The sequence below is a fragment of the Crinia signifera genome, chromosome 6 (genome assembly GCF_055691185.1).
Source record: "Crinia signifera chromosome 6, ASM5569118v1, whole genome shotgun sequence".
Classification (NCBI taxonomy): Eukaryota; Metazoa; Chordata; class Amphibia; order Anura; family Myobatrachidae; genus Crinia; species Crinia signifera.
The window spans coordinates 92,442,392-92,455,103 of NC_139222.1; the positions used below are offsets into that span (position 1 = coordinate 92,442,392).

General features: G+C 43.7%; 2 protein-coding genes across 2 annotated transcripts in view; both read left to right on the plus strand.

Moving 5' to 3' along the window:
- Positions 1 to 12,712, plus strand: part of LOC146007815 (uncharacterized) — a 145,502-nt gene that overhangs the window by 12,083 nt on the left and 120,707 nt on the right. The window lies entirely within an intron of this gene.
- CEBPB (CCAAT enhancer binding protein beta) lies at positions 32 to 4,195 on the plus strand. Its single transcript, XM_083146470.1, has 2 exons — positions 32 to 584; positions 1,209 to 4,195. Exon 2 carries the CDS (start codon positions 1,290 to 1,292, stop codon positions 1,989 to 1,991), a length of 702 nt encoding a protein of 233 aa, XP_083002596.1. The 5' UTR covers positions 32 to 584; positions 1,209 to 1,289; the 3' UTR covers positions 1,992 to 4,195.

The following is a 12,712-nucleotide window of genomic DNA, read 5'->3' on the forward strand; positions in this document are numbered from 1 at the left end:
ACTGACTGACAGCAGCTGGAGCCGCGAAGTCACGTTGCCATGGCATCCCACCGCTACAAGCTCTGCGAGACGTCACACCGGCGTTGTGTACATATATAAGGCGGCACCCGGCAGTGACAGCCCAGATTTGCAGCCACTTACCTGGGGAGTGACAGCGTATGGAGTGTGTGCTGTTGAGGGGGCAGAACTAGGGTGGTGTGTGCGCCGTGCGGGAGCTGTGTGCCCTTACACCTGCCTTAGGCTGGGAGCTGGCTGAACTGTGCCGAGGGTTCGCAAATAACTTCCCTGATACTGCGGTGCACGCGAGCCCCGACCACTGTCCGGCCGATCTATTGTAGAGGAATAATTCCTAGTGCCGGGGGTGTGCAGCTCCGGGCGTGCCTGTTCAGTGCCGGACACACTGCAGGGACCGGGGATCAGGGAGTCCAAGACTGTGCCAGGGAGGCCGATCCCTCCCTCTCCTTCCCTGCTTGGATTCCCCCACTGGTATATAGTGCCTAACGCTGTGGGAGAGCCAGGAAACCTCTGTACAGCCATCCAGCAGCACCTGAGACCCCACTGTGTGGCCAGGTACCACTAATCAGGTGAGCACATGTGCCCTATCTGTGTTTATTTATATATACATCATTAGTCACTGTGTACTTTGCTTTTGATTTGTATACTTTTTTTTTTATTATTATTAATTTACCCATAGATTTATTTGTATCTGTGTCTCAGTATTATCTGTCTGCCTGAGGGTGGGATGCATGTGAGCACCATGTACCCTGCCAGTGCATACATATTTGGGTTTAATAATGCCGTATGGATGCTCCCCAATGAGTGTTGTCCTTTTCAGATTGGGGATCGATGACATTGCCTACCGCATCAAGGATACATTCTGGAGCTTGGTCCAAAAGACCTGATCTTTTCCGCATTTTGGCCACATTTTTTAGAATTGCTGCATCCCACACGGTGTTTATAGTTGTATTGTTTTTACTTACTAGAACATGACTTGTTTAAACAATCAATAGAAGTTACCTTTGCCCATATGTATTTTTTCTCTCTTTTATACCAGGCCGTCCTAATAAATTAATGAAACTAACAATAAACAATGAATTTGTGGTTTTCATTAACACCCCCCCCCCCCCCTTGTAAATTGGGCTTTTTATTTTTTTTAGGAATTCGTTTGGATTGATTACACTAATCCATTGCTTGTTTTTTCTTTTCAGATTTGGCAACACTGCCTCAGATCTCAGCTGAGACCAAGTACAGAGAGTGCGGGGAGGCCAGCAAGAGCCCCCGCTTGCCCCATGCATCGCCTGCTGCCTTGGGACCCATCAGGATGTATGACCATTAGATCCATGGAAGCGGGAAATTTCTACTACGACTCAGTTGGCAGCGCGGAGTGCCTGGGAGCCAAAGCGCAGCGCCGGGGGCCCCGCCCGGACACGGCTACCATCGGGGACCACGAGCGAGCAATAGACTTCAGCCCATACCTGGAGGCAACAGAGTGTGGGGAGTTTCTGTGTGAGCTGGGAGCGCCACACTACAAGCCTGGCATGTTGGGGGACCCCAAGGCGGAGCCTGTCCTGCACCCCCTGGACAGTTACCGTGACCTCGGCAAGGAGGAGCCCTCTGCGATGCGCTCCTTCCTTGGCTACCACGCTGTGCCCTCTGGCAGCAGTGGCAACCTTAGCAGTGCCTCCTCCTGCAGCCCACCTGGCACCCCCAGCCCGGGGTCACATGCCAAGGGATCCACCAGTGGCAAACACAAGAAGTCGTTGGACAAACACAGTGATGAGTACAAGGTGCGCCGGGAACGCAACAACATTGCAGTGAGAAAGAGCCGAGATAAAGCCAAGATCCGCAACATGGAGACGCAGCATAAGGTCCTGGAGTTGACTGCAGAGAACGAACGGCTGCAAAAGCGGGTGGAGCAACTGTCACGGGAACTGGGAACCCTCCGCAACCTCTTCAAGCAGCTGCCGCCTGAAGCCACGGGGAGATGCTAAGGACACTCGCAGATGGACTGTCTGCCCTACGAGAGCACTGCCACCTGCACCACCGGGGGTCTGGAACCGAATGAGACTCTCAACATCGGTGCCGGAAGAGGAGAGTACACATGCAGCACTGTTACCTTGATGACTGGGCTGTGATAATTCTCCCCCCCTTGCATATACTGGGGATTGTGCTAGGAGAAGGACCTGTTAAGATACATACAGTATAAACAAGCTGCCTATCTGGCTGGGACATCTTTCTCATTAATGCTGGTTTGCAGAGAAAGCAGCCTGTGGGACAGCTGGTGCATATATATAATCCTGGTGTGTAGTAACACTGATAGCCGGGAAAGACTTATCCTTTATCCAAGGGAAGGAGGACTCTGAGTTATATTTATTTTATTGCCCCAAGACTTTATGATTGCTGCTGCAGAACCTCTTCAGAAGTGGGTTGGTCAGAGGGAGAAGACGACACAATCGTGAATGGCAGGGAAGAGGTTCTGCAGCAGTCATCTGCTTGTCTGGATGGACAAAGTCCAGAATGTGTAACCTTTGTAGGTTGCTACCTGGGCCAGACTGATGGTACTCTGTGGTGCAGCTGCCAAACTGTGTGTTGCTATTTCCTAGGAACTAGGTGGAATATCTTGTTTTTGTATGTTTTTCACTTGCATCCCATGCGGTAGAGTTTTGCAACACTTTATATTTCCGTCTGTGGCCTTGCTCACAAAATTGCCTTATGCACAGAAGTTGCTTAATCAGTTTCTGGCAGTCCATCTGTAAGAGATGATTTGGAGATTAGTGGAGTTCCTGTTAGAGAATGGGCATGGTGCCTTTTACAGCACTTCTGTATAGCATGATAGTTATTCCCCTCAACCCGTCCTACTGTATGTATGAAATGTGTCCTAGAGCCTTACACATTAGGCATATATACCTCCTTCCAAAACCTAATCCATGCCAAGAGGGATTATTCCCAAATAATAAATTCTAGCATAGAAACTATTGGCACCTACTAAATGTATACATGTAATATTTAGAATTTATTCAGCAGGTAATCATGTCACTTGGTACAAAATATGTCACCTTCTGTTGTACCTATGACGTTCTAATGTTTACAGTAGTTCAATATACTGTACATGCAATTCTTGTTATGTGATTGCAGCAATCAATTGCATAAAAAGCGTCCAAATCACATGTGTTTGATAGCAGGGACGATGCAATGCGCGTTCCCGCGCACATCGCGCTGGAGCCTGCGAGTCCCACCCCCAGCAGAAGACATCTGTCGGATTGCAGCCAAGCCGGGACCTTCTGCCCGTGAAGTCCCGGGTGGCTCAAGGGGGTATCACGGGTGACTTTACTGCACGGCCAGCTTTAATCTTGAACCTGCGGCATGGTACTGGTACAGCAAACAATGCTTGTTCCAAGAGCTGCACTTTAATGTTGACATTTACAGTCGCAAACCATTCATTTGGAATAGTACTACCCCCTCATTCCGCTCCCCGTAGCCTGCACACAGCACTAGAGATCTGCTTTTGGAATTCATATCGCAGATAATTAAATTGCACATAAAACTTACTTATATTAAGATGTCAGCACTTTTATCTGGGAGTGTAGCTTGTTTTATAGTGCAGAGTGCAGGTTGGCACACAGGAGATGAGTAACTGGGCATTTGCGAAATCTTTATTGCAGACCAGGGAAATTATGCAAGAGCTAAAATAAATTGAGGACATTCCCAGGGGTCAATGCAACTTGTAAGGCACATTTCTTATGCAAGTCCTATGTAGTATGATGTTCTCTTGCAACATAAAATGTACACAATGAGTCTGATACAAAGATAAAACAGTACGTAATCCCTGCTGCCTCTAAACATCTAGCCTTCCAGCCTGGTGCTATGCCACTGGCACTGTGCCTCTACCTTAAACCTTTGTGAATGTCATGTGTTTTCATTTTAACCTTGGAGGTTAAGTGTTATTTTGTGTGAGCACTCTCTTCTACCCACAGTGATGCAATAGTTAAAACATGTCTGGGGCAGATGTTTTGTACACCTGATGCAATCTGCTGTAACCCGGCCGTGGACTGTGTAATCTGTTAAAGATATTGATTGTTTTTATATTTGAAAGATTTATAAAAAAAATTATATGAATTTTTATTTGTATATTTTAGGATATATGATCAAAAGCATTAAGTGATTTATAATAAAATATTTTGCTTATTAAAACAAATCTTGTCTGGAATTTCTTCCCAAGAGCTTTTTAAAAATACCTATAGGCAAATGCTTTTAAGCTTGGATATTTGATAATGTGTTCTACTTGGCAAAGTGATGACTATCTGGTACGTTGATGTTCAGTGTATCTAACCAATGACATTTCTCCTTTACTTGAACTGTAAAAAAAAAAAAAAAAAAAGTATTAAGGTGTGTACACACTATACAATGTAACTTTTGTCCTTGCAGTGCCTATGCTTCTGGGCAAACGATATAGTACATAATGTGACTGTGCAGCTATGTGTGCATGTGCAGGGGATTGGAAAGGGGGGCTGTCATTGATGACCCAGGGGAGTGCACATCATTAATAATATAGAGCGTACACACTAGATGATATGCCCGATTTTTAATATCGTTCAAGATCTTATCAAGCTTATCGTTAAAAAAATCTCACCTAGTGTGTACACACCTTTTTACCTTTATCATATAACTATCAAATACACTTAAGGCAGCACAAACATTTTATTTATTTATTAACAGTTTCTTATATAGCGCACACATATTCCGCAGCGCTTTACAGAGTATAGTTGAACATTCACATCAATCCCTGCCCCAGTGGAGCTTACAATCTATATTCCATACCACATGCACACACACTTACAGACATTCTAGGGAGCCAATTAGCCTACCAGTATATTTTGGATTGTGGGAGGAAACCGGAGTACCAGGAGGAAACCCACGCAAGTACGGGGAGAATATACAAACTCCGCACAGTTAGAGCCATGGTGGGAATCGAACCCATGACCTCAGCGCTGTGAGGCAGTAATGCTAACCACTACACCATCCATACTGCACCATGAACATGAACTCCCAATATCAATACAATCTAAAGGGGGTATTCATCAAATATTGCTGAGCGATTAAAATCCCAACCAATCCACTTGTAATTGTTGTTTTTCACATACAACCAGTACACTCTAATGGGGTCTGCATATGATGTCTGCTCATTTTCTAAGCGATCTGACTAGACTGCTTTGAAACCAACCTGTGTGTAGGGGCCATGGCGATGCAGCATACATCTAGTTAGATTGCCCTTCAGGGCTAGTGTTCTATCTGTAGAACAAGGGCCTGGCAGATTGCTTTCACAATGTTCTCTCTCCCTGATTTGATAAAAACTTGGTTCTCTTAAAAATTCAAAAAAATTGCCCAGTATGCAATAAATCCAAAGAGACTTGTACTGAGCTTGGGACTACTTTCTTTTATACACTTGACATAAACCCGGATTGTTCAGGATAACTTTTCCGTATCTGGGTGTAGCATCTCTGATTTTTGAATAAAAAAAAAAAGGAGCACTGTGTGACATCCAAAAGGATTTGTTTCCTTCCCGACTCTGTAAGTTGCAAATGCTGCTTGAATCCCTTCACTATTACCTCAGACGAGGGTTAAGTTGATTTGTTGCACAGAACATAATCCACATTTTTATTCACTCAAATGAAAACTGATGACTTGAAGTTCTGAAGTAAAAGCTAAACTTCCAAAGTATAACTATGGTTTTTCTATGATTAGACATCTATACTTTCTTTGTGTTCGAAGACCGTTTTGCCATTAAAACACTAACTGTACAATAATCTTTTGTTAATCATTTAAGAGCGGCCTAAAATTGTGCGGCCCATCAGAAAGCAGATGGTAAAAAAGACATTACATCTTTACATACTAGATATTCCCTAATCAGAATCGGAGTTGCTTGTAATTCCTTATTTACTACTTTAATGTTATAATTGTTTCTTCTTTAACAGTATGCGGTCATTAGGTAGAGACAGTCATTGGGTTGACGAATAAAAAGGTTTCTCAAGGAAAAAAGTTTTTTTTTATTTTTTTAAACAGACTTGTTCATACTTTACCATCCCAGTGGGATCTAGGAGAAATACAATAGCGTGCCAATTGCCGCAAGCTACAGTATGTGAGGGGGCGCTGTACACTTATACAGTGTCTATGTCGACAGACATCCAACAAACCTTTTGTATCAACCTTTTCCATGTGTCGTCCTGATGAATACTCACCTAGACCGTGTCCACCTGATCACCCATACCCTTGTTAGAAACTTGACTTACTTGGAATAACCTGAGATGCCTTCACAAGAAAAATGTAGGTATACAAACATTTGACATACACTTCAGATATGTCATGTTTGCTGAACACTTATAAATCTAGCCTGAAAGCTTTTATAAAGGTAAATAGTGAAACTTCCATCTGTAACTGTATTGAGTCATTTAATTACAGCTGTCTGCGTCTTTGCCTTGCAAATATGCAATTTTCTAAGTTACCAAATAAAACCACCTGATGACTTGTTGGGTAAAGGGAGGCGATACGGTCACTCGGGTCTACAAGCATTCGGCCGACCACTATAGGTTGACTAGGGGCAGACTAAATGAGCCAATTGGTTATCTGCCATCAAATTCTATGTTTCTATGACAAATGAAAAAGGTCTACATGAGTTTTTCATGTTTTTTACTATCCAAGTGGACATATAATAGTGCGCTGAGCACAGCAAGGCGCCGTGCCTGAAGCATGGCGAGCGAATTATACTATGAACCAAATCATTATAAGCCTCTAGGGACCAGCAGTATCAAGCTTCAAAAAGTAAAAAAACAAAACAAGCAGTCAATCAGCTCCTACCTGCCATGTTATATGCTGGGTTCGAAAAATGTCAGGAAGGAGATGATTGGCTGGATGTTTATCACTCTCCACTTTATCACTTTTTGTACTAAACGCCGCCTACCACCTCTTCGTACGCCGTGATCCCCCGCACAGCTGCGAATGGATGATTTGCCTAATCCAGTGGTTCCCAAACTGTGTGCCTAGGCTCCCTGGGGTGCCTCAGGACAATTGCAGGGGTGCCTTGGGTTGGTGGACCAAGATCAATTCATATTATTTATGGTCAATGTACCTGGCAAACCAGTGCTTGTGACTGCCAATCATAATGTTTGTGGACAAACAGAAGCAAATCCTGTCCCTCACCAGATAACTGTGACATATAAACACAATGCACTTAATTTAATATTTTTTTCCCTGCATTTTTCGATAAGATGCATTTGGCCTAGGGGTGCCTTGAAAATATTTTGATGCTCTAGGGCACCGTGATTCAAAAAAGTTTGGGAACCACTGGCCTAATCCATTCACAGCCTTGGATGCGGGGGAGAAATCATTGATGGTCGCGACCATCGAAGGATTTCTCCAGCAATCGCAGATCAGAGACACCTCTATGGTGTGCCCGGTGTGGGAAGCAGGCGGGGAGCTGACATCCGCTGGTGTCGCACTGCTAGGTGCGAGCGGGACGGCGAACATTTAGTTCGAAGTACCAACTCGCACACTGCGTCCGCACCTGCGCAGAAATGCGCAAACACAAATCATCGGTTCCCAGTGCGGACACACTGGTGGGGACCGAAGCAATCAGAAAAATCCCCAAGGTGTGTACACATGGAAGATTTTGGCTTACAGTTTTGAATATCTTTACATGTTTCCTTCTCCTCTTTTGTGGTTAGTGCTCTGGTGGTTTCCTCTGGGGCTCCAGTCATGTGATCGCAGTTCCTGCACTGTGACCCAGTAAACCAGCATTTACAGCATCAGCTGACCAGGTCACAGTGCAGCAGGCTGGCAGTCACATGACCTGACCCCAGAGAAGTGAGCTGGAGTACAAATCACCAAGTATTTGCTTGGATGTGGGTGGATATCCGTTAGTGGCGGCGGGGGTGGTGTTAGCCTTTTCACCAAAAAAATACCCTGAAAAGTTTTTCCTTCTGACCTGCTGTATGGCTTTCTTGAGACCTATAATTGTCACTGTATCTGTGGCTAAACATTTAAGCCCGTACACATGGAGCGATTGGTCGCTCAGTGATAAATCGCTCAGCAATATATATGGCTCAGCAACCAAATTGCAGGAATGGTCACTGATGAAAATAAGACACTCTGCCGGGGGAAGCCGTTCTGTGACCAATGAGTACAGCAGGGTTGGTCTCGGAAGCACGCTTCCGGTGACCATCACCCTGTACACACAGGGATATGGTTGCTCAGCAATCATATCCCTGGCAATTTGGGCTTTAAATCGCCCCATGTGTACGGGGCTCAAAAACCATGATAATTAGTGGGTTTTACTGCCATGAGTTAAAGAGTTTTGCCAGTATGTGAGCTTGCCCTTATACTGTATGAGCAAAATAACGATTTACCATACCTATCATTAGCAAGTTGAATGACAACTGAGAAATATCGTCTGTAACTATATACTGAGCAGCAATATTTTACATGTGATTTAGCGTATTATTAAGGTATGTCCTGTCTGTGAATATCTCCCTGTTGTCCTATGTTATGTTGAACATATAATAGTTATCCTTACATTTTATCATATTTAAATTAAAAGTTACATTTTAATTGGAGAGCACCTTTTTTTTTCCTCTCTTCTTTTTACTTCCAATTACCCCCTGGCACGCGCCTCCACACAAGTGACTGTGCAACAATTATTACATTGTCATATTGTGGATCCATCATATACAGTGTAACTAAAGTATAAAATACAATATTGAGATATTGAGCTGGTGCACAGGTACTTCCCTTTTTTCCTTACCCCTAATCAGGGCTATTTTTCAGTAGGCTCCAGCAGGAACTGAGGCCCTTATTCTAGTTCACTCTTTCTGACAAAATATTTCTTAGATGGACAAAACCATGTGCACTGCAGGTGAGGCAGGTGTTACTTGTGCAGAGATAATTAGATTTGGGTGGGGTTTTACACCTGCCTCACCTGCAGTGCACATGGTTTTGTCCATCTAAGAAATATTTTGTCAGAAAGAGTGAACTAGAATAAGGGCCTCAGTTCCTGCTGGAGCCTGCTAAAAAATAGCCCTGCCCCTAATACAGGGTAAATACCTGGCCAGCTCCCACAAGTCGTGCAGGACAGTCCCCTTAGGATACATTCCTTCCAACTGTCTCCCCTGTGGCCGGTAGTGTCCCGTGGCGCACGCGGGGGGGCAGTTAAGAGTCCACCTGTTGCAGTAATGAATAGACACTGCACATGCGCATAGCATCTATTCACACTAGACAGAGGAACAGTAGGCATGGCCAGGAGCTATCAGAGGATTCGCAATCGCAGACATGTCTGTGAAGCCACGCCCCATTCCGCGAGGCCAGTCCCCTTTTCGGGGCTGCGCGGGAGTCCCGCTCTTTATTAGTTTAAGTTGGTAGGTATGAGAATAAATAATTAGACATTTTATTTGCTAAATTAGTTGTTCTGCTCTTTGTTCACTGGAGGCAAATTCAACAGTAATGGTCCCTAAAATAAATGGGACCACATTGCCAGTGTTCACTGCACTGCATCAAGCAATGTATGGAAGTGCAGCCTAAAGGTGTCCATACACTAGTAAGATTTATCTTCAGATCTGACTGGTTGGAACAAAAACATGGTTATGGATGAGTGACAGTTTGTCAGGTTTCCAGCATTTCCAAGCAAATGGTCAACTGTCATTTGCTCTCATCCATAACCATGTTTTTGTTCCAACCAGACAGATCTGCAGATAAATCTGCATGTGTATGGCCACCTTAAGAGTCGGAGTTGTTAGGAGCCCAGTCTGGTATATGTCTGTGTGGTTAGCTGATGAGACTTATCTCAAACTCCAGTTCAAGGCTCTTTTTGTGTGCTGCTCAGTTAATAATTACAGAACTGCTCTAAAGTTTACAGCATTTGTACAGCGGTGTATGTATGTGCATTAGGCTTATTTTATAACTGCAATCTTTATTTAAATACGATAGTTATTATTGCACTTATATCATTTGACAGAAACAGATTGATTTCTTGCATAGATCACAATCCTCAATGGGGTAAATTGTTTTAAAACTCAACCCTTAAAGATCCTTAACAGGTGATTCTTTGAGGGTTTCTGTCTGTGGAAGCAGGTAGCACTGAGCCAGCAACATGGCACAAATCACCTGCACATGTTGCTGGCTCATGATTGGGTGGTGCTTCGGGACTAGAGTTGAGAACCCCATAAATTGAAGCATGCCTGTGGAGGCAGCTCTTTTGTGCACTGAACCACCAGGGCCGGCTCTATACATTAGGAAGCTTTAGGCAGCTTCCTAGGGGCTTCAGAATCTGGGGAGTGGTCCTAAAGTCTGATTATCACAAAATTAAGTATGACTCAGAGAAGAATCCTTGTTCAACTTAATGCAAACAGCAGGTGTTGAACTTCTAAGGCGCCACCTCCACACTTTCAGTTGAGGTTCTGGAAAGTATTGGTGTGGGTGGCAGTGGTGGGAGTAACTTTTGCCTAGAGTGCTGAAGAACCTTGCATTGACCCTGTGAACCACTATTTATAAAACTTTAGCTCATCAATTCAGAAGCAATTAGATAATGAATATTTGGTTCAGATCACAGATACCCCTTTCAGACATATGCGAAAATCCCAGGTTTTTTCACATGAATGCGCATCAACCCGGTGCTAGTGTATGTCTGAAAGGGTCTACCCAGGATTTCTCTCCCGGATCCCAAGCACCTGCAATTGACTCGGGTCTCCAAAATCCCGGGATCGAACCCGGGAGTGAAATCTTGCGTAGTATGTCTGAAAGAGGTGAAAATAATTTTCTCCAAAATGTGATTGTCTTGACCAGGTTATTGTTGGGGCCTCTAATTTAATACAAAAAATGTAAGACAAACTAGTACTAATTGTAGCAGAAATTACACTCAATCATATGGTGGAGGCTTCAGAGGGGGGTCTGCAACACAGTTCAAAATTCAAATAGGGGAGCCACAGCCAATTCTATTTCAAACTAACTCACTGCCAGTTGGTGTGGCGCCCCTATTTGAATTTTGAACTGTGCTGAAGCCCCACTTCTGGAACCGCCACTGGTGGACCAACATAGTACATACCAACCAACTGTTCTTGTTGGTAAATTGAGTAAACGGGGCTGGTCACAAGTTCAAAATTATGCAGAGCAGGAGTGAATGAGACATACCGGTCACATAGGGCAAAGCTGTCCCACTTGTAAATGACATACAGTACAGGAACCTCAAGCCTGGGCTGCCCAGATGAAATTGGAATAGTTATTATGTTTTAATAGCACAGGTTGAGTATCACTTATCCGTAAGTATTTTGGATAAGGGATTTTTGTGGATTTTAACATATTTTTTTTTACATACTTACCTGGTCCCCCGGAGGTGCCCCTATGGTCCCCTGACGACGTCCTGGTGTCCCCTGGAATCCAAGGCGGCCTTCTAAATCCCCTTCAGCTGCATATCTGGGGTGCATTGCGTGCCTGCGCAATGCATCCTTGGGACTGGGAATGCCGCTGAAGAGGATTCCGATGGCTGCCATGGACTCCGGGGGACGAGGTAAGTATGAAAAATAGGTGGCGGGGGGAAAAACCAAAAAAGCCAAAATATTCTGAAAAACCACAGTTTTTGGAATATTTGGGTTTTGGAATATTTGGGTTTTTGGAATATACAGATAAGGGAGACTCAACCTTTAATACATTTTGTAAAAAGCCTATTTCAAGGCTGACTGGCAATTCGCTTGGAAAATAATCATAGTACACAGACTTTGTGAAACTGGATTTTTCTGGACAGATAAGAAATATCAGATACTGTTCAGTTATGTAGGATAGATAAGTATTCTAGACACTAGTAATCCAGTCCATAAACAGTTGTAGTAATTTCTGACATCACCACCAGTCACTAAGTGTCTTGCATGATTATGAGACCACAGCTTACTGATATGTCGTGGTATTCTGATAATTGTTCTTAGGTTTTTTTCTTCCTTAATTCTACCAAAAATCAATGGTAGCGGCAGTCCTCTATAAAAACATTGCAGTGTATACAGGTAAGAATTAGGCCAAAACCTGAGTACATCAGGAAATTCTGGTCACTAACAGGTAATTAAAGATGCTTGATCAAACCTTAATTAAATATGGAAATACAATTTACAAATGTTTAAGTACATAGAGTAAAAAGAAGGAGATACCAAACAGGGTGTGGGCAGTGTTCCCTCTAAGCTGTGCGCACGTGCGCGCGCACACACCTTGACGAGCGTGCGCACAGACATTACAATTGAGCGCACAAACCAGCAGTGGTCCCTCTTTGCAGTTGTGGACTCAATTAATGTGTGTTTTACCCATTAACTACATTGTGTACTGTATTTTGAATGTTTAAATGTTTAATATAATTTTGAAGTAAAGTTAACGCAAATGCTGAACGTCATTTTCCAGTTATATATAAGTGACGCACAAAAATGTAAATTTCATTCCAAAGTTGCACAGCCAAAATCTTTAGCCGCACACAGCCTTCGTAAAATTAGAGGGAACATTGGGTGTGGGGTCAAGCGAAAAAGATAATTAGAATGAAGATTGAGGGAAAAGGGGAATAGGGTCACCACCAAATATATTAAGATGCGAACATGGGAGTGGGTGTAAATTATGTGGTATACGTCAGTGTCTCATTGAAGTTCATCCAAGCGAACCAAGTTGTAGTACAGGCTGTTAAAGAGGGCGTGAGATCATC